The 25,922-nt window shown below is 33.1% G+C and overlaps 5 protein-coding genes across 14 annotated transcripts; 3 read left to right on the top strand and 2 right to left on the bottom strand.

Annotated features, from left to right (window-relative positions):
• Nucleotides 1-147: 147 nt before the first annotated feature.
• LOC143356223 (uncharacterized) lies at nt 148-3,569 on the top strand. Of its 2 annotated transcripts, none has more exons than XM_076791729.1 (5): nt 148-655; nt 739-1,210; nt 1,362-1,564; nt 1,664-1,803; nt 2,137-3,569. In XM_076791729.1, the coding sequence occupies exons 2-5, from the start codon at nt 846-848 to the stop codon at nt 3,028-3,030; spliced, it is 1,602 nt and encodes a 533-aa protein (XP_076647844.1). In that variant the 5' UTR covers nt 148-655; nt 739-845; the 3' UTR covers nt 3,031-3,569. The 2 variants fall into 2 exon arrangements, with proteins under 2 accessions (XP_076647844.1, XP_076647843.1); XM_076791728.1 differs by having other exon boundaries at nt 148-660.
• A 50-nt stretch (nt 3,570-3,619) lies between these two features.
• LOC143356610 (uncharacterized) lies at nt 3,620-5,645 on the bottom strand. 2 transcript variants are annotated; one of them, XM_076792454.1, is made up of 5 exons: nt 5,506-5,645; nt 5,246-5,415; nt 4,553-5,061; nt 4,338-4,478; nt 3,620-4,261 (listed from the first exon to the last, which is right to left on the bottom strand). In XM_076792454.1, exons 3-5 carry the CDS (start codon nt 4,958-4,960, stop codon nt 3,971-3,973), a joined length of 840 nt encoding a protein of 279 aa, XP_076648569.1. In that variant the 5' UTR covers nt 4,961-5,061; nt 5,246-5,415; nt 5,506-5,645; the 3' UTR covers nt 3,620-3,970. The 2 variants fall into 2 exon arrangements, with proteins under 2 accessions (XP_076648569.1, XP_076648570.1); XM_076792455.1 differs by having other exon boundaries at nt 4,553-4,963.
• Nucleotides 5,646-5,826: 181 nt separating this feature from the next.
• Nucleotides 5,827-8,560, top strand: Rnmt (RNA guanine-7 methyltransferase). Its single transcript, XM_076792450.1, has 7 exons — nt 5,827-6,175; nt 6,529-6,694; nt 6,774-7,024; nt 7,106-7,287; nt 7,368-7,577; nt 7,654-7,859; nt 7,943-8,560. Exons 1-7 carry the CDS (start codon nt 6,029-6,031, stop codon nt 8,017-8,019), a joined length of 1,239 nt encoding a protein of 412 aa, XP_076648565.1. The 5' UTR covers nt 5,827-6,028; the 3' UTR covers nt 8,020-8,560.
• A 472-nt stretch (nt 8,561-9,032) lies between these two features.
• Top1 (DNA topoisomerase 1) lies at nt 9,033-15,075 on the top strand. The gene is made up of 12 exons (XM_076792433.1): nt 9,033-9,203; nt 9,476-9,521; nt 10,067-10,460; nt 10,560-10,897; nt 10,970-11,118; nt 11,185-11,388; nt 11,463-11,624; nt 11,704-11,795; nt 12,203-13,176; nt 13,265-13,715; nt 13,792-13,941; nt 14,018-15,075. Exons 1-12 carry the CDS (start codon nt 9,162-9,164, stop codon nt 14,118-14,120), a joined length of 3,105 nt encoding a protein of 1,034 aa, XP_076648548.1. The 5' UTR covers nt 9,033-9,161; the 3' UTR covers nt 14,121-15,075.
• A 1,712-nt stretch (nt 15,076-16,787) lies between these two features.
• Nucleotides 16,788-24,908, bottom strand: Mxt (Eukaryotic translation initiation factor mextil). Of its 8 annotated transcripts, none has more exons than XM_076792442.1 (11): nt 24,807-24,908; nt 23,446-23,555; nt 23,234-23,374; nt 22,743-22,912; nt 22,470-22,662; nt 22,152-22,223; nt 21,307-21,367; nt 20,953-21,235; nt 20,582-20,834; nt 20,388-20,509; nt 16,788-18,551 (listed from the first exon to the last, which is right to left on the bottom strand). In XM_076792442.1, the coding sequence occupies exons 2-11, from the start codon at nt 23,543-23,545 to the stop codon at nt 18,447-18,449; spliced, it is 1,500 nt and encodes a 499-aa protein (XP_076648557.1). In that variant the 5' UTR covers nt 23,546-23,555; nt 24,807-24,908; the 3' UTR covers nt 16,788-18,446. The 8 variants fall into 8 exon arrangements, with proteins under 8 accessions (XP_076648557.1, XP_076648562.1, XP_076648558.1 ...); XM_076792447.1 differs by having other exon boundaries at nt 20,388-20,503; XM_076792443.1 differs by lacking the exon at nt 24,807-24,908 and adding an exon at nt 24,383-24,519.
• Between the last annotated feature and the right edge of the window lie 1,014 nt (nt 24,909-25,922).

Raw genomic sequence — 25,922 nt, 5'->3', positions numbered from 1 at the left:
ACAATCCATTTGTAACTATATATATATGTATTGTACCTATACTTACACTATGAATTACTTATAAGAAGAAAATTGATTGCAGTTTCCATCGTTTTCCCTAAAAAGAATTTTCAATTTTAAGTACTATTTGTGACACAAGTTGTTCACGAAATGCATGCGGATCGAGGTTTTTCTCATATATGCACACGTACACATGCATATATGTACTCTCATAAAGGGAAGGGGTCCTCCCACTCCTCTCCTCACACTAGTTCATGATTGTCCTTTCAATAATTCGCTCAGGGAGCGTCCATATCTGAAGACGCGCTATCACACATCAGAAAAATGAAATCTTATCGAACTATCTACTCTGTTTCACACGCTGACTAATCATCCAATATATTCGATACGTGTTGTATGTAATCTTTACCTTCATGTTTTGTGTGTCAATCCGAACGTGGTTATAGTACTGTACTATATTACTGTACCATTTTTCGAGAACTGCATCAACACATCTGAAGTTTACTTAAAATTTGTAAGATAACAAATATATCTCGTACTAAATCATAATAAAACAGATTCTTTCACTGATACATCTATGTAATTGATGTCGTTATAAAAACAACGTTGTCTTCCCTTGCGAATAAAGAATGAATTAACTTTCAACATTATTTGGGTAATGTATGTTAATTTTTCAAAGCGCCTACTTTTTAGACGAGAATGCAACATTTTGCTATATTTCGTTGTCTTTTATTTTAGCGCATCCCATGATCGTTAAATACTTAAACGGACATTTAAATACTGCAAAGAATACCTGCAGACAACAAGGAATGAAATGGTGAAAATAATTCACCTGATCTCAAAAAATGGCAAACACTACAAAGTCAGTTTGTAAAAAGAAGTCTACTCATTTTTTACAAGTCCCTTTAAAATCAACGGAACAGATCTATCTTGTCTTCTTGATCCCAACATTGATCTCTTGTTTTGTCTATATTATCCATTTCTCTGCCGACTTGGTAGTCGCAGTGCAACATTTTAGAGAAGATAATCCATTATGGGGATATTGTACTATCGGTTTCATGTATGCACCAGCAGCCACATATTTTATGCTTACTGTTTCAAGACCAGATTGGTGGATGACAGATGACGATAAATTGGCTAAAGGTGTCTTTGTTTGGTTCTGTCTTCAACTATGTCAGTTGATTGGATTTGTCTTTTTTTCACTATATAGGTATTATTGTTTTCTTTTCTATTTAGCTTTCACATTGACTACCATGTGAATTTTATGTATTTCGCACAATAACCAGAGTTATTAATAATTATTATCAGTCACTCAACATGTTAATCAGTTTTTTAAAAGTAATTAATGACTGTTTGTCCAGGTATGCAAGCCTCATTGTGCTATCTGTGGACGCTATTATATTATCTGGCAAGGAGAGAACTAAGACTCTAGATATAGCAGCTGCACCAGCAGCTATAGAACTATACCTTTTTTTACAAGCTTGGTTCCAGGCTGCTCCTCAAGCTATCTTCCAAACACATTTACTCTTTCGTGAATCATCGTACCATCAGAGTCATCAGTCTGGTATTTTCATTTATTTTATTGTGTATAGTACATATAACAACAATTATTTTACAAAAGTGAGAGTAATACTAATTGTAATAAATACTTCTCTTTTTACAGTTGTTATTAAAGTGCTTTCCATTCTTATGTCCATTGTGATAGTAGCTATTCAAACTACCTCCTTTCAAAGATTCGAAAGCCAACGTGTTAATGGTAGAAAATTACCATGGGCAATGTGGTTAAAAAAATACTGTGTTCAGGTATATTAATATATTCTACATACGTCTCAACCAGAGGTGTGCGAGAACATAAAAATGTCCGGTCAGGACAGGTCGGAAATTTTATTTGGAATCGGGATAGGTTCTCGAATATATCGTGATTCCTAAGCATATTAGGGTTGTCGAATATATTGGGATTCTCGAAAATTCTCAGGAATAATCCCGAAAATTGTCCAGAATTCTGAGAGAACCTGACTTCTCTCGACCCCACCCGTCCCAACCATCGGGTACCCAACATTTTCGGGTTCTTGCACACTTTTAGCCTCAACAGATTGAATTATTTTCTGAAAATACATACTTTGTTTGTATAATTAGGAACTCTGTGATCTTGAAGAAAAGACTCCCTTAAAATTATCCGATGTAAAAGAGGAAGACAATGTCCATGCGAATAATGTGACAGAGGAATCAAAGGAATGTAACGAATCTACCAAGGAAGATGAGGATAAGAAACAAATTGATTCTCACATTTCTTTGGACCGTCAAATATCTTTAACACCACCGTTACCGCCAAAAAACGTGCAGATTAAACCACCTCCTACGCCGTTACGGGGTATTACCACAGTCACACCTTTACCTGTTCCTGATGTACCAGCTCCACCAAGACCAGATTCGATTTGCACAATAACAGAAACAGAGCCTGAAAATGTACTTACTACATCTGATGCAGAAACAAACAAAGGGTCGGATACGTTGCACAATTTAAAAGTTCCGCAACGAAGGTATACAAAGAAAGGTTTAGAAGAGGATGACCCTGTAGGGAAGTTTTTATGTTTCTTATGGTGGTTTTGTTTTATTCTAGCACGTATACTTGCTATTACCGTGTTCTACGAATTTTATCCAGTTTATTTAGCTATTGTTATTACTATACACTATGGAATTATGTTGTTGTACCTTTTTTATTATACGAAATATTACGATGCCATCACTTTTTTTGTTAACTTATGGCTGGGATTAATTTATATAGTCTGTTTGATCGAGTACAGAATCAAATTTAAATACGCAGACAAGTGGCTGCTACCGTACTATGTCTTTGTAATATTACAAAATACGCTTATAACATTAGCGTGGTACTTTTATGCAGACTGGGATGGATTTTGGTATTCATATGTATTTTATGTAATATTTGCAAGTATGGCGCTCTGTATTTCATCGACGGTGATTTATTGCGTTCTACTTAAGCCAAAGAAACGTAGAATATATACCAGTTGACAAACAATTAATGTTATTTCGTGGTAGAAATTTCATTAAAATGTGATTTTAAGAATGCTTTAATCTCTTTTTCAATTGCATTAACATTATCGGTTTTTGTATTTACGTGAGGTTCAGTTTCACTTTCTATGCAAAGTTGCATTGAAAAATTGTTTAGTAACGTGATCGTAACGTAGTTAATATAATTACAATTACTAAAGAGTTTTTGTAATATAAAATTAAATACATTAAGGACTGATAACAACTACTAGATAGTATGTTAAAAATGTGTTTATCATACATTATTATAAATTACAAGTAGCTATATCTATGTAATATTTATAGAAATGTGATTCTTTTAAAAAAGTTTTACAAATGGTATATTCGGCAGCATTTGTTCTAATCTGCGAATTTTATACTTGTACAGTAGTATTTACAGTACTATGCATTTATATACAAAGATAATTCTAGATATCTATACGAATACTTATAAGTATTAAAATATAAAGAATATTTGTTATATATATATATAATATAACATAATATTATATATTAATAATATATATATTATGATAGAATATAATATAATATTATATTATATTGTATATTAATAATATATTATATTATATTATTATTATTAGATATCTTTCAATTTGTGTTTTTAGTTTTGAAGACTTTTTAGACATTTGATTGAAATACTTATTATTCGACTGAAGCACTATACTTGTGAAGCAAACTAAAGAATAAGTACATCACATCGTTTATATCTCGCTGCTTAATCTTGGCAGAAAAATCACTTTAAAATTATTATCATTAAAGAGGTATAACAATACAATTAATAAAGAAGTATTAATAAATTTGATTTGATATAAAATATATGTTTCCTTACATTTCCCTATTCAATCTAATTCACATCATTCATTTACACATAAGTATTCTTTGGGCAGGAGAATCATGTATCTCATACATGTATATTAGAGTCTCTGTGAAGGTTTCCCAATTGTGCTTCAAACAGAATATCATTTAGTAATTTCTCAGCTATAATTCTTTGGTCTAATCTCATATTCCTAAGTTTTGCTGCTACATTCCGTCCAATCGCATCAAACTCATCTTCCACTACAAATGAATTATTATGCGATATTTTCAAGAGATCAGTAGATTCAGCTTCATCTGACTTATGTCTACGAATTAATGGAGATTCATTCCATTCATTAGACTGATCATATGTCTCTTCGTTTCCTGGCTGGTAATCCTACATAAATACAGTCTTTAATTTTAATGACATTTTAATTTCTATGTTAAAAAAGTTTTACAAATAATTAACTTACGGATTTATAACATTTTCTGTACCCTCGTTTCGTTCTAACCAGTTCAGGACACTTGTCACCTGACAAGTCAATGTATATCATCGCGGGTTTCCTTTGATTCGATTTACATTTGATTTTGTCAACCATAAATGGATGCACCCTCTGCAGAACACTTAAATTAATGAACAAAATCACTAAGTTGAAACTTGAACGTTCTAAATATTACAATGTCTTACTTTAATATGACTTAAAAAATTTCCTGTAGACTTTAAATTTCCATTCAAGTGTTTCTGGCACTGTAAACATCGTACTGTAACATTGGTATCTTCAACTCTAATTACAGTAAAGAATTCTCCATCAAGAATAGCTGGCAATCGAATCGGTGTAAGAGTCATATTTTGTTGAGCGTTCGATTGAATCTGTGAAATCTGATTCGTTTGATCTTGATGTTGTTGTGGTGACTCTTGTTGTTGTTGATGCAAAGTAGGAGTTTCATGATTCTCTTGATTCCCTACCTCGATACTTTGAGAAGCTTGTTCGCTTACTGTTTGCGATATCCCTTGCTGTTGATTTGTAGTATCGATCATGCATGTTTCAAAAGTTTCAATTTTGGTCTCGTACCTTTGCGCAGGGAATGTATCCATGATCTTTAATAGATGTAAAATTGAACGTATCAATTGAGCAAATTGTGCGAGACGTTTAATAGCTTGATAAATAAATTTTATACATATAATGTTTGAAATGTCTGTAAAAAAAAAGATCAACCATGATTTTTGCTGACAACAAAGTAAAATACTATTATTTATCTTGGCTTCTTATTGAATTTTAGATAAGCTGTTAGATAAGGGTGTCATATACATAACAAATCTAGATCAGATAATAGATGAGACTGTGCAGAGGTAGTAAAAGAAATATTCGTGTTTACATACCAACTTCGTAAAAATATGCTATTTCAACGTAATATATAAATTTTCTGTTGCACAGCGTACTATATCTTCGCAACAATAAAATTTTCGTTTGTTCATCTCTTCTAATATCGTGGATTCACCATTGAAGATATCATGAGATACGTGTGGGTAAAACTAAATACTTGGTAACACTGAAGTAAATAAACATATGTAATAAATTATCAATATTCAAGCACATTTTTATGTGTCGCTAAAAAAATTTGTTTAATCAAGATTATCACCTTATAAAGTGTATGTCTTTTTTCAGAAGAATTTATATAATAAACATGTAATGTCTGTACACATTAAATACACTTGTACCTCACTCTTTCCATAATTTCTGTATCACAGCGATAATTTCACGTACAACAAAATTTCACACGAATATCACGGATATATTTTATACGTAAATGAAGGAGATTAATCACAATATTAATGCATTATGAGAATATTTAATTAATCTTTGTTGCAGGGTAATTTTATAAAACATACATTACGTTGTCAGCATTGATAATACCGGTCCGTTGCGTTAGAAATAAAGCGAGGTTGAGGTTGAAGCTTAGTGTAGGCGCTGCAATCATCGTGTTACAACGTGTTCCGAGCATATTATTACAAACACCATTTGTTTTTGTTTAAACTTGGAATATTGTAATGTTCCATGCAAAAGTGTTTATAGTACAACAACCTTTAGCGTGCACGAGCTTTGATTAAGATAATATAGAAATTGTATCATAAAATTCACCCGGGATTGTTTTGTACACTAAAATGTTTGCCTCTTGTACTGAAACAACAAAGGAGGCCAAAGAAAAACAAGATGATGTATCAACAGAGCAAGAATCTGCAAAGCCATCGATCGAATCTAGTTCACAATCGTCTGGTTTGAAAAGGAAACTAGAAACAGAATCACTGAAGGTAATAAAGTGTGACCATGGACGAAATAATAGATAAAAATGTAAAAATATACAAAATATTTGGCAACAGGTGGTAAAAAATTCAAGAGACGATTTGTTACGACAACGTTAGACGCAAATCAAAAATAAGAATGTTACCCAGTTCAACGAAATCGAAATGTACAAAAACAATAAATCTTTTTCGAATAATATTTTAGTAAATCAGAGACATCTTTAATTGCTAATAATAAAAGAAATAATCATCTCTTTAAATTTTCTCTCATCTACAGTCTAATACCCTGTCCCTGTTTACGTAGCATTTTCTTTATGCATTAAATATTTTCCGTTTCATGAAACACAATTTTTAAATTACAGCAAAACAATACTCCTTCAGACTTATCGAGTGGCAGCAGTAGAGATCATACGATATTAGTTGCAAAGCATTATAACTCTATAGAAGATAAGGGCTTGTCGTCCAGGAATCAGAGTCGCATCCTATATATGAGGAATTTTAACAATTGGATTAAGAGCATGCTGATATGTAAGATTCTGATCCTTCTGTGTTTATAAGAAAGAACTTTGTTCTTCTCAACCTATAATAAAAGTCATTTAAATTGCAGCTGAATATTTTAATAAGCAGGATAAAGTGCACGGATCTTCTTCGAGAGTATTAGATATATGTTGTGGGAAGGGAGGAGATTTAATAAAATGGATGAAAGCAAATGTAAGACATGTGATTTGTGCCGATATAGCTGAAACTTCTATTGAGCAATGTCAACATCGATATAATGATATATTAAACAGAAGTTCAAACGACAGAGGATTCGATCCTATATTTACCGCAGAATTTATAGCAGCTGACTGCACAAAGGTATATCTTTTTGTGTAGAAAAATGTACATTTTTCGTTTTACACTTTACCTATGGAAGTTCTCTATAAAGAAGTGTTTCAGGTTCGTTTAAGGGAAAAATATAAGGACCCTAGTATACAGTTCGATCTAGTCAGCTGCCAGTTTGCATTACACTACAGCTTTGAGTCATTGCAACAAGCGGAATGTATGTTGAGAAATGCTAGCGAATGTCTTAAAACAGGAGGCTACTTCATTGGAACTATTCCAGATACATATGATCTAGTGTATGTTTATCTTTGATGCACACTAACAGTTGCATTGTAATACTAAGCAAATATAATCATTATTTTCTTTCCTTTACCAGTTCCAGGTGGCAGAAAACCGATGGTAATACATTTGGAAATGAGGTTTATAACATAGAATTTTTATGTGATAAAGAAAAGCCACCATTGTTCGGCGCTAAATACAACTTTCAGTTGGAAGGTGTTGTCAATTGTCCAGAGTTTCTTGTTTATATGCCTCTACTTTGCAAATTAGCTGCGAAATTTGGTTTAGAATTAGTGAAATTTGAAAGGTAAACGTAAACTCTAACTCTAACGTGACAAAGCATGTAAGGTTACACGAACTAAACACCAAATATTAATTTACAGATTTGATAGCTATTACGAACGTATGAAATGCGAAGGTAGATCATTGCTTGGCACAATGCACGCTTTAGAAACGTATCCACCGTATCATGGTGTGCCACTTCTTGGTCAGCCTACGCAGGACTATCAGCATGCAGTGCAGTACATGCAAAACTTGCCAGGTCATCGTAAAATCGGCACTTTGTCGAAAACAGAGTGGGAAGTTATTTGTTAGTATATCAGAAATCATTTCTCCTACGTATGAAAATTAATATTGTTGACGCCGTTCTAATGTTAATTCTATTATTTTCAGCACTGTATGCCGTGTTTGCTTTTAAAAAGACGAAAATGGTAATGAATAGCGAGGCAAAAAAATTAAAAAAAAATTAAGAATTAAAAATTAAAATTAAAATTAAAAACTAATTAGGAACTAAAAGTACTAGGAATAGTTTGAAAATGAAGTTTAAACAACGTATTATAATTGACTTTGTATTGTACAAACTAGTCTGTTGCTATAGAGTTACATGCACTTGTAACTGTAGTATACAGTTAGTGATATTTTATAAGATAATTTTTAATGAATTTCGATCGTACGTATAATATGTACTATAAATTTTCATCTGTATGACTGTATAAAATATAATTTATACAAACTGTTTATATAAAGGTGAAATTAAACCAATTTATGAATTTACTTACATAACAACACGATTGTATAAAGTATTTATCATGCATTAATATGTGCGAAATAATTTGATATATATCCATGTAAGAACTACAGAATCTCATTTAGCAGCTAAGGTTAATAACTATTACATTTATAAGAAATAAATGTTACAGTTCTCCTGTATTTAATTTTCTATCAAGAAAAAAATGTATCTGATCTACTGTATCAGAAGCTTTCTTAGGCGCAATAAAATTCGAAGGAAATATACATTCATTATGATAATAAACAGACCATCGTTACTGCGCCATCGCAGTATTAATATTTAATTTATCGTACTGGTACAAAACATCTTAACCGTGCACATACGACGAGCTTCGATACTGTTCGATTTCAAGTTATGGCAGTGTCGTCTGGCTGCAATCGAAACTTGTGACGCACGAACAAAATTTGTAATCTATTTATACATAATTAATACGATATTTGACCGACGTTGGAACACGTTCGGTCTGCATCTCGATAAATAATTATTCGATCGGGACGTTTACCATTGAAATTGTACGTATTACGTTCATATCCAATGTTACTGAGACGGAATATGAACGAATAAACAGTTAGAATTTGCGGGGCGAAGGGTTATATCGGGAATCGAAGAGGCGGAGCCAATGCGACGCATGCGCAGTTAGAGATTTTCGATACTTAGACTGTGTCTCCTATACGCTCCAAGCGTTGGCTCCGTCTGCAGTCTCGCGCGGAGTGTATAGTCGAGTAGCGACAGACTGTTGTGTGTGTTCCCAGTTCTCTTTACTTCCCTCGCTTCTGTTAGACCTCGCGTTACCAGAGTCTATCAGTCGCGTTTGCACGAGAAATGGAGCTCGAGCAGCCAACAACGCAGCCGAATTCCGAACCAGTAAGTAACGATTCCGTGTCTATTCGTTTCGATGCGTTCACCCACGTGCATAGTTTTTCGATATTTCGCTTTGAAACGCCGCTTTCCTCTTGGGCGCAAGGCATAGCCGTGGACGCGAAATTTTTCTAAGTCCCAAAATGGCGTCTGCGACTAAGTCCTACCTGGCTCGCTTCGCATCGCCAGACGTTAAGTCCGATAGCACCACGAGCCTTAATATACGATGCGTCGCTCTTATTAAGGTAGCGTTCTGATGCGAATTTCATTGTTTTCAGGAAAGAAAGACCAAGGAGATCAACAATGCGACTGGAAATCACAGCGGTAAGCCGTTTTATACGTGCGGTTTAACATACGTGTTCTGATATAGATGAGATTGGAACTTTGCAGCATAAAAGCTAAGTTCGACGCGACGATCAAAGAACTCGGGCTGCCAACAACCCTACCGGTCTGACACGTGTTTAGATTCGGTCGAAGAGACCGGACAATTTACAGCTTCCTGCGATTCGAATTTTATTATTATTGGTTTTTTAAATTGACACTTGTTTGCATTCTGTACTTTGAAAACTTTTCGGAGTTTTTCCCCACCATGCAGGAATTACGCGAAATTCTTTATTAATTAATTGGAATTGAAATTTTCGAAAAAATGTATGAACATGAACTTAAGAAACGTGTCTATATAGTAATTATCATAAACAAATTTATATGTTTAATTGCTTATAAAAAAATATATTTGCTTAAAAATGATAAAATTTCAATATTCTTATATGTTTACTAAACAATGAATTTGTACTTAATATTATTAATTTTTAATTAAGTTGTATATAATTATTTTAACGATTAAAATATTATATTTTACAAATTTCTAGATACTCATATAAATGGCATGTCCAATGGATTTGATAAGAAAAGGGAACATAAATCGGAGCATAAGGATAAAGACAGGGAACGATCTCATAAGTCGGATCACAGAGACAAAGAGAGGAGTAAGGATAAGGATAAAAGTCATAAAAGTGAGCACAGAGATAAAGACAAGGACAAGCACAAACACAGTTCCAGTTCTGTTAAAGACAAGGATAAACACGATGGTAGTAACAGTAGCAAAGACAAGGATAAGGATAGAAAGAGTAGCTCGTCCTCGAGCAAGGATAAAGAGCATAAGAACAGTAGCTCCTCAAGTAGGGACAAGGAGAAAGATAAGAGCAAAGACAGGGAACATCATCACAAATCTAGTTCTAGCTCTAGTTCCAAGGATAAAGACAGGTGAACGAACTTTACCGATTTGTTCTTCAACAAAAATAATTCTTTTTATTTATTTTTGTTGTTTCATTTTTACCAAGAAAAATATTAACACAATTTCAGGCATCATAGTAGTTCCAAGGATAAGGATAGTTCCAGCAAGGACAAAGATAAAAGCAAAGACCGGGACAAAGATAAACACAAGGATAAGCATAGCGTAAGTTCAAGTTCGCGGGACAAGGATAAAGATAAAAGCATATCCAAAGACAAGGAAAAGGAAAAGGAAAAGGAAAAGAAACATTCATCGGACAGAGATAAAGATAGACATTCAACATCTCATACAAATGACAAAGAAAAGCATCGTTCTGCTGAGAAAGATAAAGACAAGTATAGTTTATCCAGTAAAGATAAACATCGCCATGACAAAGACAAAGAACGTCATCGACACGATAAAGAGAAATGTTAGTTGTAGCTTTACAAAGTTAGTAGCTATGTTCGACTGTAATTGTATATTAATATTTCCTGACTTGCAGCTAAGCATAAGGAAGAGAAGGATAGAAAAGAGAAGGAGGATATTAAAGTGAAAGAAGAGCCAATGGATGAGAAACCTAATCACATACAAGCTGGAGAGCTCCATTATGTGAATGTAGGCTCAATTGTGAAACAAGAGATGATGAAAGAGGTATAACTTGTAACTTGAGGTTTTTTTATAATTGTAACAAATTTTGAGCTAAATAATATGTTATAGGAGCAAGTTTCGCAAATTGAACCAGAAGATGACGATGACAGTGGTGGAGAACAACCATTGTACATTAAAGAAGATGACGAAGAAGAGCCTGTTAACGAGCAGGAAGCTAGTATGGATTCAACTGATGGAAATGATACGAGACTCTCAGACCTCCATAACACAACTATTAAAACTGAAGAAGATTCGGATGAAGATGTGCCTTTGGTAGGTAAAATGTATGCATCGACTGACAAGAATACTTTACACAACAATTTTATATATAATAAAAAATTGTATAGAGTGCAAGATCTGCGACCTCCACAAGTATTAAAAGAAGTCTCGAATCTGATGGGGAAGATGATGACCTTCCTCTTTCTGCGCGCAAAAAGCCTAAGAAAAGTGAAACAAAAACGAAAAAGAAGAAACGAAAGCACGAGGACGATGAAGACGAAGTTGAACAAGTAATGTATTCGTTTGCGTATATCAATGAAATAATTTTATATTGCATGATTTTAATATATTTAATCAATGTCCCGTTAGAAGCCAAAAAAGAAAGGTGCAAGAACATCGAAAGGGGAAAACCCAAGTCCACGGAAGAAGAAACAAGAAGAGGAACTGGAAGTTTGGAAATGGTAAACTATTATTATCGTTTAAAAATCCCGCGTCCATGTGGTGCACGAGGTTATGTTACCTAACCCCGTTTCGTCGTATATGTAACGTGAGGAGCTTGATGCAGTTGCTTGTATAGTATCGTACAGTAAGATAATTAGAAAATGAGTAATTCACATATTGATCTAAGATAAGATTAGCAATGTTTAATATTATTTCTAAATTGACGATAATCGTTTCCGGAACCTTAATTCGTAATGTTTATCAGAAACCAAACATTTGCAGTACAATTCGTGAATGTGTACGACCTTTAAGGTTAAGTTTGATAAGGTCTTTAAGATTTTCTTTTTTTTTTCTCGACTGTATTAATATCGCCATAATAAATGTTGAAACAGTTCGAGTAAATTAAACAAGAAAATAATCTGTCCAGGTGGGAAGAAGAAAAGAAGAATGATGGAACAAAATGGACATTCTTGGAACACAAAGGACCCGTATTCGCACCTGCATATGAACCTCTTCCTCCAGACGTTAAGTTTTATTACAATGGTAAAGAGATGAAATTGAGTCAAGATGCAGAGGAAGTTGCTACTTTCTATGCACGCATGCTGGATCATGATTATACTACAAAACCTGCATTCAATACTAATTTCTTCCACGATTGGAGAGAAGTAATGACCGACTCTGAGAGAGCTAAAATAGTTGACTTAAGTAAGTGTGATTTCAAGCAGATGCATGCGTATTTCCTTCAAAAGAGCGAAGAACGAAAAGCAATGACAAAAGAAGAAAAGCAGAAAATAAAGGAGGATAATGAGAAGACTCAGAAAGAATATGGTTTTTGTACTATCGATGGGCATAAAGAAAAGATAGGTAATTTCAAGATTGAACCTCCTGGCTTGTTCAGAGGCCGTGGCGAACATCCCAAAATGGGTAAACTAAAAAGGAGGGTCGTGCCTGAAGATATTCTTATCAATTGTTCCAAAGACTCTAATGTACCAAAGCCACCGCCAGGCCACAAATGGAAAGAAATTCGACATGATCCTAACGTCACGTGGCTTGCTTCTTGGACCGAAAATATTCAAGGGCAAGTGAAATACGTCATGCTTAATCCATCGAGTAAACTGAAGGGTGAAAAAGATTGGCAGAAGTATGAGACTGCTAGGAAATTGGCACAATCTATAGATAAAATTCGTGCCGAATATAAGGAAGACTGGAAGAGTAAAGAAATGCGTATAAGGCAGAGAGCTGTTGCCTTGTACTTTATAGATAAATTAGCTCTGAGAGCTGGTAACGAAAAGGATGAGGATCAAGCAGATACTGTAGGTTGTTGTTCTTTGCGAGTAGAACACATTTCGTTGCATGAACAAAAGGATGGAAAGGAATATGTAGTTGTATTTGATTTCTTAGGTACGTTCACTTCCTCTTTGGTGAAATTACATAGATACATTCATTCGGTTTAATATGTATGCACATTCCTACACTGATCTGTTTGTAGGTAAGGATTCAATAAGGTACTACAATGAAGTGCCAGTAGAAAAGCGAGTATTTAAGAATTTACAACTTTTTATGGAGAACAAATCGCCCGCCGATGATTTATTCGATCGTCTCAATACAACCGTCATGAATAAGCACTTGAATGAACTGATGGAAGGTCTTACTGCTAAAGTATTCAGAACATACAACGCGTCATGGACGCTACAACAACAATTAGATAAATTGACAAATCCTGAAGACACAGAAGCGGAAAAGATTTTGTCATATAATAGAGCAAATAGAGCAGTTGCAATCCTATGTAACCATCAGCGTTCAGTGCCGAAGACACATGCGAAATCTATGGAAAATCTTAAAGCAAAGATAGAAGCCAAGAAGGAAGCTATAGCTGACGCAGAACTTGCAGTGAAGGATGCTAAACGTGATGCTAAGCATGGCTCTGTTAAAGAAAAAGTGTAAGATACACGTAATTATTATTCATTTGATATTTGGAAATGAGAATTATTCTATTTTATGTGTGTTATGTTACAGTGTATATGAGAAGAAGAAGAAAGCTCTGGATAGATTAAAAGAACAATTGACTAAATTGGAGGTGCAAGCAACGGACAAAGAGGAAAATAAAGAAATTGCGTTGGGCACCTCCAAGCTGAATTATCTTGATCCTAGGATTAGTGTTGCATGGTAATTTTTTTATCTTACACTGTTTTCACGGAGTATGCGTTTTTTCGTAGTAAAACATGTGACTTAATATTTTTAGGTGCAAGAAAAATAATGTCCCAATCGAGAAAATTTACAACAAAACACAGAGGGATAAGTTCAGATGGGCAATAGACATGGCAGGGCCGGAATATGTCTTTTAACCCTGTAAAGAACCAGTTATTTCACAAGAAAATAATTCCCTTTGATTGTATTTAGTGAATTTTTTGTTTTAATAATCAGGAGAAAAAAGTAATGGTATAATTTTCTATATTTACAAAATGATAAAAAACAAAAGTGAGGGACATATTTTATATAGGACACTGCGTTAAAAATTTCGATGAAGATATTGTAATCGGTGTGTAATAACGACACATACTCTTAGCTCTCGAATTATTTAGCAATGATTGAGTTAAAAACAATTTTAGCGGTCGCATTTGCATATAGGCGTTGTTTCAATTGATCCTACAACTATTGAACACGGAAATTTAATAGTTTGACACAATTTTACATCCTTTAGATAGAAATTTCTGGTGTGTGTGAATTCTAAGAAAGGGAAATATGAAAACAAGATGTCATGCAAGTGGTCTAAGTTTAGAGGACATATATGTATGGATTATTTCAATAGTACAAGAATTTCATGACCTTTAAATTTAGGAAGTGTACACAAGTGTATGGGCTGTTGCATTGTAAATAGAATTTATTCGTGAAAACTTTGCCAGCCGACGAAGGAAAGAAGAAGAGTGTACTTGTATTAGATCGATAAAAAAATTAACGCGTCTGCCAAACGAGTAGGTAATTTTATATTCGTTTAATCTGACTTTTCTCGTAAATGTATAATATCATCAGTGGAAAGTCATTTACACCGTGCATTACAACATTCTAGAAAGTCTAGAATGTTTAGAGTATTAGAGACATGCGCTCTATATGAATTTTTTTTTAGTACCAAGTTTATTGAAAACGAAATTTTGGTTAGCAAACAGAATCGGAATATATAATGTCCCAGGAAATAATTATGATATAGTAATGTATTTAAAAAGTAGATCATCGCTTCTAGCGATTTATGTTTTATAAAACAATGTTTAGACTATAATAAATGTGAACACAGTGTATCTTTAACTTTTTTTTAATATTTGTACACATACGAACCTTGTAATCGCCATGATAAGCTTCTTGAAAGAAAACTGTTGGTTTTAATATTTTAAAACCTAATTTATCGCGCTCACTTAGCAATAAGAAATTTTCAAGCGAAATTAGTTTTGTTTGAAAATTGTATTCGAGGAATGATCGATGTGACTTTCGGTAGACACTGATACGTTTTTAGTAGCAAAATATGTAAATCAGTTGCAATAGTTTCTATAATTCTTAATTCTAAGGGGAAAAAGAATATCTTTGTTTATGTAACTAATGGGACTCAAGTTACATATGAATGTTTAAGAACATGAAGTATCTCACATTAATTTGTTACAAGCATAAGTAAATCATACTTAGAATAAATCGTGCTATTGTCTATTTATCTTGGAATGTGAAACAGCGACGAGTAATTATTTCAATTAAAGTGACTTAACATGCTACTAATTTTAAATATATCGTAAATATCGATAAAAGATATTTACTTAGATTTCTAATGTCTCGTATTTGTTCGTATTACCGATTGCTCGTCACTGACAAACTATTCCTATGACTATGTTATATACATATAAATATACTCGATTATTTACATCCATAATTATATATAGGTATATATATGAATATATATACATATATATAAGTATATTTAAGAAAATTACAATAACAAAATTATACGAATGTATAATTAGAATGGTGGTTTCTCAAAATCCTTATGTTGATTGCACGTTGGCTTACTTTACTTGAAAGTATTCGGCATGAATTGATCCATTTCACTATTGTTATTATATTATTATCATCATCATCATCCATCATTACTATCATCACTTCTACCAATATTACTAAAGACCACTATTCTCACGAAACTGCCAATCATTATACGATTAATTGTGTAATTTAATAGTCTGACATGCTACAGAACCAGTTTCTCAGATTAGATATAAGTTTTGTAATACCTTGAAAGTTCCAGCTAAAATACATAGCAGCTAACGAAATTTAATTTATATGAAATACACCATATACTATTGCTTAGAAATACGAAGATATTCAATTATCTATTAATTCATATTAATACTATCTCTAACTATATTTCTTTTTCTTATTAACAGCAAAGAGAAACTTTTTGTGGGCAAAACTGGTACTGTGTGATAGACTGAATGTTAATTTATATAATGACATAAGTAGACTGAATTTAAGATACACATATATGCATATGTATATCGCATTCTTAACTTACATATTGAAATTATTTGCAATATAGGGGTTAGCAATTACTTAATCTTATAGATTATTGAAACGAAACATGCAATCAGAGAGTAGGCCTTTGATATCGAATGTTTTATGCACGTAACGTCAGATGATATAACATTTTTAACTTTTACAAACTGTGAATGGCAAGGAAACGCAATCGATATATCTAGTACAATGTGATCTGTGCACAAATTGAACGTATATGTATATTTCGGACATTACCATTTCTATACGATGCTAGAATAATAAAACTTATAATGTCGACAGATTGGTTCATTTTTTCAATATGTTGCACGTTCTCTTACTAACTACGACCGAACTCTTGAGTTATCAGTATATATGTATATATAAATATATACATATATATACTTCATATCATATTGTGTACGGAATTGAAAATAAACTTGATGTTTGTAGTACCTTAAGGTGCAAGAAACATAATCAAAAAGACATTCTGATTTTTATTGATTTATTACTAAAGAGCAAAGTACAATAATATAATTTATTACTGTAGTTAGTGGTAATAGAAATAAATTACTAATAATTTAATTCAAATAATCGTGAAAATTTGTAATAAATATTAAACGATGTAAAAACTTACAAACATAACGTCCCATGTGCGTGCAGTACGATTCCATTTCATATTAAATAAATAGATGAAAATTTTCCGTCTTGTTGATGTTTCAAGCCAGAAAACCCACTAAATGTTCATGCAAAACACATGAAAACAACAAAAAGTCGTTTAAAAAGTACAAACAATAAATAAGTGATTAAAATAGGACGCAAAGAATGACATTGTAGAGCAATTTCAAAAATGTAGAAATACATTTTCAAGTTACTGTATTCTGGCTAGTGAAACATTTTCAATAAATATTACAAGCTTAATTAAAAAAGAGGAGACATCGCAGTACATTATAATATATATTATAGAGTAACATTTTATGCTTGATAAAAGGCCGACATAGTCACAACGGTGGATCAATTGCAGTGCTAAATCAATTTCTTAAAAAGTTGTGCAGCACAGTTAAAACTTATGATCCACACAATTGTGAAATAGAAATGTCTAAAAGTGGAAAATATTATGGTTTTCATCTTTTTACATCATACTGCACATAGCATTACCGTTTTAGTATATAAAATATAAAATCTCAAGATTGAATAAAATCTTTTTTTGGTTGTTATGTCACAGCAGAATAATTACCAAATTGGTAGTTCCTACTTTTAAATAGGTAGACTAGATTAGGCTAAATCACTGTTTGTTCCAGTATCTGTTATTTTTGTTATAGTGTAACAAGAGAGTGTTACACAGAAAATTTTTTCTTGAATGTTTACGTAAATTACATTCTAAAATGGTCAATTTTAATTCTACTAGAGGACCAGTGTCCATTTTTTTTTGTTAGTGTAATTCTTGTTATCTTTTCTTTCGTTTTCTTCTCTTATTCAGAATTTATACCTAACACATTTAATTAACAATAATATTTGTCAATAAAAATGCTGTTACAATATTTCTGAACATATACTAAACGTATTTCATTTTCATAGGTTTTATGAATCCATTGGTTTGATCTATTATGCTAACATCGTACAAAGTGCTTATTGTCTTTCATAAGTATTTAAATAATTCTTCAAAATATCTGAGTAGCAATGTTGTTAACGAGACGCAAAGCGATACGTATATTTGGTATGCCGGATACCGAGTAATACGGTAAAAATAATTACTGCAGCTCACGTGTTCAATACAAATAAATTAACAATGAAATATTCTGAATTTGCAGTGTACAAATATATAATACAAAAGCATAAATGCTTAGAAAGTGTAATCATCATTGAAAGAAAATTTAGATACAACCACGCACAGATTTGCAAACATCTATGGCAATATATCTGTTAGTTATTTTATATTGCTCTACTTGAATGGAGCAATACCGATTGTCTCGCTCATATTCATTATAAATGTTTGTTAGCGTTTCCATATTTGTTGACTGAAGAACAAATATTATACTGAACCTCTTTTTTTCGATTTATCACAATACATCGAAACGAAAATCGATGTAAAGATTATTATTAATACATACGATTTCACGAAGATGAAAAGCGTTAAATTTTCAATCTCATTCCGGATCCGTTTCCCCTTCTCCAATGGACAATACCGTAACAAGACCAGCAGCTGCTACCTTAGCTTTGTATGCTTCCGGTTCGAACCAGCGAATCGGTGTCTGTTAAATCAAATTATATATATTTGTACAATAATTGACAACAATATCAAAAACGTAGCAGTAGATTTACTTTACCTTAACGTGATGTTACAAGCAGCACGGTTTTGATTTATAAAGCAAGTGTTAAATGATTTACGGTAACGTGCATGCCTTCTTAACATACTGTCATAAAGCTTTTTACATCGGTTCGTTTTAAAGCGAGAGAGGAATTCACCGCGGTTCTGTTTAAACACTGGTGCTACACGATATATTTCAAAATACAACAAATAAAAACGCATTATTATCTTTGAAATCTTAAGAAGTTTTACAATGATAGTTTCGTTTATAAATCATCTTTAATCTCTTACATCGTGTACAAAATTTAATACTTTTCTTGTAATACTTAATAATAATAATAAAAAAAAAAACATAAGAATAGGAATACCTTCCTCAACTTCAATCAATAGTAAACTATGTAACGATTTAAACAATTACTAATGCATACGGAGAACAAAAAAAAACGAAGTATATAATTTAACAGTAAGAACATAAAGAGTCAAAGCAGTCTCGTAGCGTAATACATCTTATCCACTTTGAATTTCTCAATCTATATAATTAAGCATATTTCTACTTAGAAAAAGGAAACGTTGAGATCTTCACCATTTTAACGATATAAAACGGAAGTATGTCCTCAAAGATAGTTTTTTGCATCTCAATAAAATTATAGTATGCAATACGAAATCACGGCATAGCTACAGAAAAACGAATGGATTATACTAATACAATGTACTGATATATATTAATATACATCTTATATTAATATAAATATTGGCATATATTAGTACAAGTCCAAAGCGTTTTACCTTAGAATATAAAATTATTAAACAACGTAATCAGAAGTATATATCTTATAAATATATAACAGATTTATCGTATAATACTGATAACACAAAGACTTTTTTGGTAAGTGTAAGTATATAAACTAAGCTATGGTAGTAACGTGAAATCTTTGGTTTAAGTACATATGTCTTGCGCACAAATCCATTAGCGCATGCTTTTGTGAGTACGTCATTTAAAAAGTCGATTTTTCAGCTTGATGTTAACTGAGAAAGTTAATAGTTAATCTCCATATCTTTATCACAACCTGCCCATACTAACGTAAGAGATTTGTTTCTGCCAAATCTTATCTTATCGTTATATTCTTTGTCTTCAATACTATAGAAATAAATATTGCAATGAGAGTATTAAAACGGACATAGTAGAAATATAACAGTCACTTTAGAATTAGCACATTTCCGTGTCAAGAACAAATTATAACTTGGAAACATAGTTAACTTTTGGACGAGCATTATTAATTTCGAGTCATTTAGAGAGAAACCCTGTGTAACAAATCGAAAATATTTTAATTCGATAGTATTATCTTTAAACTACATACCCTGAAAATTTCATTTGCCTCCATCAATAAACACTGATTCCCGCAGTACTTATGTCGGCGTGTAAAATTTGAAACGTCGATTAAATACTTTTCTTATAAATTGAATCTTTGATAACGTTTTTTAATCGTGCGACTTCAATTGTATAATAAAGTATAGAACGAAATGAAATGAAATGTATATATATATATACATATAAAAAAGAAATATCCGTTAACATGCCAATAACGTCAACATTCACACGTTAAACGAATATTAATTTTCTTTCGACAGTGAATATTTTTTTGTCGAGAATTCCGAAAGATCACTTAATTTTAATTATGTTACACAAAGCTTCCTCCTTAAAGAGTATGAACGTAAAAAAATATTAGTAAGTAAAACTGTTGCACATCAGTTGTTTAGCATTCGTATCACGTCGATGTACCTTGCGAACAATGTTGGGACACTCCTTTTGAATTCGAGCCCAGTCCGCAGGCGGTCGCTTAGCATAAGGACCTGTTGAACACAGCAACAAAAACTCGTACGTGAGTTCTCTGACTTCTGGAACTGAATAAATGTTCGATTAAATATCAGACATTGGACAAAGTAAGTCAGGCATATTTGACTGTACTCGTTTACCTTCCTGAGTCAAAGGATTTGCTTCGGAAATGATATGTGGTTTATATGTTTCTTCGCTTTCCGAAGTGGCTGAACTGTCCATAATCAATTCTCGGCTCATCTCATTGGTAGTACTTGATGTCAACGGTGTTTTTTGTGAGTTGGAAGACGAGACAGAATAAGCGGACTCTTCTTCGAAATTAAAGTATTCTATTCCGCTCGTAAAGTTTTTCGAATCTCCTAAGAAATATTCATCCAAAACCAGCTTCGCAGTCTGATACATACCCACATAGTTTACATTAAAATATATTCCATAATGCGTAATTGAACGAAATAAATTGTGTCGATCGTGAACTTTTATGTAGAGGTTTAAAATTGATAAATACGATTACCCTAACAAGATCCAGATTGCATCCTGTGATCTTCAAGGATTGGTTACCAACTGTAACCGTGTATTTGTATTCGCCTATACTGGCGTCGTTGGTGGAGAAGCTGTGGAGGAGCGAACGTGCGCGGGAGTTTTGTTGTTGTTGCAATCGGTTGCTTTCGTCCGATGCACTGCTATTTAACGAAGAACTAGAACCTCCCATTGCTCCCTTTTCTCCTCCACCTTGCTCCAATCTCACCGGTGATGCATTTCGTTGAATCGTATCTTTTATCAAGTCCTTCGCATAACTGTTTGAATATTATAGCAGGTATAAGTATTGCAAAGTTTAAATATCAACATTAAAGGAAATTAAACTCACTGTATCTTGTCCTCGGAAGTACCCGTGATTTGGACAAGTCGTTCTTTGGCTCCAGGGTTTACTACGAAAAAAGGAACATTTTAGACAGATGTATATTTTGATATTGCACGTGAAACTTTGTTATTACCAAAGTTTGTTTCGTAAAAGCGATCTGTATTATGGTTAATGTATCATGTATAAATATAGACACTTTCCAAACATGTCAAGACAAATTATTGGTGGATTAAAACATTAATAAGATCGGTATTAATTGTAGACGAGATATTCTGTGAAAGAAGAATAATTTAATATTCATGTGCATTGGAAACCGTAAGCGAATATAAGCAATAACATTATTTGTATTAAAAAAGGAAAATGCTGCTCATAACAATTTATTCTTATCTGAATATTTTTTTAATAAGCTGCGAACACAATGCATGATATATTCGGTGATGATCACATGATAATAATTGAAAATAGCACAATAAAAAAATGATGTGAGCAATTAAACTTCCGAAGCTCAAGCAGGACGGTTTCAATCACTTTTGTGTACGAATTTTTTTACAAATTAATAAAGAACATATGTTTCATGCAGATAAAAGTAAAAATACATGTTAAAACACAAATTAAATATAAATATTATATGTATGTACTGTTCAACAAAGTACATCTTCACTCTATTTATTGCATTTTATGTAATTCAACTTTAGAAACAAACAATTTTTTATTTTATTATTTGTAAAATGTAATTTTGGTTGTAATGAGAATATTAGGATATGTAACAGACATTTAAAAAGTAAACAATTAGTTATTTCCGAAATGCATGAGCATAATGCTATCAAGCCATCTGCAAATTATTTGTTTACCTCGCTGGAAGGAGATGATTGTCTGGCTGAGCTCTTCGATCATGTGAACTCGCCGCCCTTTTATTCCCATCACTATATTTTTGTGCAAATAATTTAGAAGTAGGAAAATAATACTTACTACTTATAATAGCTACGAAAAACGTGAAACATAGAAATATTGGAGCTAACGATATAGTGCGTGATAACTTGAAATTAAATTAAATGATTAAGACACCAAGAAAATATGCCATGTACTACAATTTACAAATATTTATATGTCCTTTCTACTACATTAATAGGAATATTCATATCCTATTAGGAACACTAAATTTTCTTTACCTTTGCCGGAATCACTGTTACGTATAACAACTTCATCTTTACAGTAGTTTTTCCCAGGAATACGTGTTGGCTTAACAAATTTCCCACTATTCTTTATAACTTCACCAGGACCCAAAATTGGTGCTGCGGTGGGTGAAGACATTGCCAAAGGTGATGATAATACGTTTGTAGGTGTGTCGGGAGTTGCTTCTGCCTGTTAACATTATACGAATATTTTTAAGACACAGTTATTTTATATATCTAAAAAGAAAAGTAAGAAAATAAGAAACATACATTATCCAGATGTGATAGTCTCTGAGTATAATACTCATCCATGGAATCAGTGTGACGCCACTGCTTAGCTCTTAACTCTATAAGTTCCAGCAGGTGAACCCTAGTCGTCAGATCTAATTTTTCGTCCTGACTTCCATTTCTAATTGCCACAAAAGCTCTGTCCAGCTGATCTGTGTATCAACTCAGTATTGTTGGAGAAAATATCAAAGTGTCCACAAATCGATTAACACGTCAACTCCCGTAGCGGTCGCTACTGACCAGTACTGAATTCTCAACCGAACTCGATAAACTTTGAGAACAATAACATTTATAATTCTTTAATTGCAATTAATATTATAACAGTGCTTTAAAATGATAAGTGTACATTGGAACATATCAATATTTTTATTTTTAGTGTTGTAAACTCAAATGTAACATACAATGAAACTGAAATATAAAATACGCTCGGCAGTGAACGTGTTAACTTGTATTTCCATTATAAAATCTGATACCTTTGTAAATAGCTTCTAATTGGTGGGCATAAAGTTTCAGGTGATTACACATTCTAACCACACTCATTTGCAGCGTTTGGTCATGGAAGACATTGGTTAGTCGCATTGCTACGTTGTCGATTAAGGACACTATGTCCTCCACTGTTAAATATAATCGTTAAATTTAATACAATGACTATAAATATACATTAGAAAAATAAAGTAAAACTTACTATTCAGACAGACGGTCGAGTGGCGTTGATTGAGCTTAAGCGGCCGAGGTTTTTCGATTTGTTTGATATTTCGAGCCCTATTCACCTGAGTATTGGCCATTGTGTATAATCTTTAAAAAAAAAAGTAATAAATTATCATTATTAACCCAATAAAAATAAAAATGCGACACTATCAAAGTTGTACTACATTTAAGAATCGTAAATATAAAATGAATCTACTTTCACGCGGATAGAAAGTCCACGCTCCAGACGTGCCGTTTGCGAATGTATTACGAGCAATAAAATGATAAATAAGCGTTTTTCTAACCGATTTCTCTTTGAACGTTGCGAAAAGTTTTTACTACATTCCGATATGCGACAACGAAGCGGACGTGTTGCTGTTTGCTGAACTAATATTTATAGAGACATTGTTCACATTCTCGATCACTTTCAGTAATTCCATAATTAAGATTCTTCCGAAGACCGTATTAGGATACATCATTTGTCATTTACTCGAGTTTTTCGAAAATATTGAAACACAATACAGTACGTTTGCCACAAAAATGATTCCAAGAACGGTTTTGTTATTACACAATTTTGTTTTACCGGTGTAAATTTAAATTAGAATAATCCACAGCTTTGTTTGCTTAATTAAATAAGTTTCTTCCCATTCAATTTAAAAATGCTTCGATCACTTTGAAAAGAGCAATCTCCGAAAGTTTCGATGTATAGTTCTGCGCCGCGGGTGATTTAAAAATAACTACAGAAAAGAGGGTGGTTTGCGAAGGAAATAATGACCCACGTCCAACGAAGACGGGAATACCCGAGAATTTCGTGTAAAAATGCGAATTCAAAGGACGTTTGAAACATCTGCTGCGATGGTGCGAACCTTAATGCCTTAACAATAGCAGGTCATTTTACCGTAGTCCCGAAGCGATAAAAATAATTTATACGGTACCCATGTGAGCGCCCCTGGCACTTTCGACATCTTGTACGGAACGTTAGAAGAGGAGGGAAAACTCGCGAGAGACAAAGAGAGATAACAGGCAAAAGAAAGGAGAAAACCGGAGTGGGGGGAGGAAGGGCGGAAGACCGAAAAGTGTGAACGAAAAGAATGGTAAAGAATAATTACGACGATGAATACTCGAACTTTGATGATTTAAGTACAGGTCGTGAGGAGAATGACACGGACGAACTGCCGCGAGCGTGAATTGCGCGAGTTTAAACAATTAGCACATCTAGCATTGACATAAAATCCGAATCGTGGGAGGTTAACGATATATGTCATGCAATCAAACACTTGACACCTGGTATTTCACATGTTAACCTTACGCGACGTCGGTTGTTGACACTCGGATTTTTATCGTTGGAAAATAACTTACCAGCACGTCGGCCGTGCCACGGATCAACAACAGGCAGACCGTCCGAAAGCAGAGAGGAATGAGAGTGCTCACGCCCGGGTTTTCGGCGTTCCCGATATAGTGCTGACATCTGCTCAGCCTTAGCATGGCACAGAACCGGTCAGTCTTTTAGCATGACACAGAACCGTGTCGTCTTTCCTGGAACAGAACCGGTCCGTCTTTATAGCATGACACAGAACCGTGTCGTCTTACCTGGAACAGAACCGGTCCGTCTTTTATCATAAAACTGAACGCACATTATTTTTTTAACCAGGATTAGACCGTACAGCTTAATTGTTTTATATGAAATATGTAACTAACATGTAAATCTTGTGTACAAAATCTCTAATTAATATAAATTAAGAATAATATTAATTGTAATGACACGTATTTTATTTTTTTCCAAGTTTGTATAGTTGCAAACTCTAGTTGTAAAAAATGGAAAATCCGGAAAAATTCGAACAAATACAGATCTCATATCGAAGTTTAAAAGCGACCAACCTGAATATTAATTTAATAATGAGCTATTGTCATCAAGACTATCTTAAATTTTTTCATATATTTAGCTACTGTTATTATTAATTTAAAAAATTTTTCTTTCATGAATAAATATTTTTTCCACCTCAGCACCATAAGATTTTTACTAGATGACTTTAAAAACACATTAGAACTATTTTTAAATAATTTTACTCGAAAACATTCTAGTTTACTCTTTATTTCACCGTTCTACTAATTTTTTATGGGCTGCATTGCAGCTCTGTTTAACACTCTTTTACAACTCAATACCATGGTACCATCCATATTCAAGGAAGAACAATTTTTTGCGACGATCATTGAAAAAACAAAAGTGTTTTCTTCATTTCAGTCCTTTAGTGCGTTGGTGACGTAGCGCCCAGCACACCTACCTGTGTTCTGTGTCACATCTGGAGTTTTATGGTACGTTAACAATTGCTATTGAGACGCAAGCCAGACCATACAAGCGAATGCATCCACAACAATCCACAACTTCCAGAGACCTTCCTCTCTGACGAAGGTATACTTGGGTGCCTTAAATTTAATACGGTGCTGCCAACGCAGTCTTTGAAAATTACTAGTGAC

The sequence above is a fragment of the Halictus rubicundus genome, chromosome 8, assembly GCF_050948215.1.
Source record: "Halictus rubicundus isolate RS-2024b chromosome 8, iyHalRubi1_principal, whole genome shotgun sequence".
Classification (NCBI taxonomy): domain Eukaryota; kingdom Metazoa; phylum Arthropoda; class Insecta; order Hymenoptera; family Halictidae; genus Halictus; species Halictus rubicundus.
The sequence above is the reverse complement of the archived record's forward strand: the minus strand, read 5'-3'. Positions and strand labels throughout refer to the sequence as shown.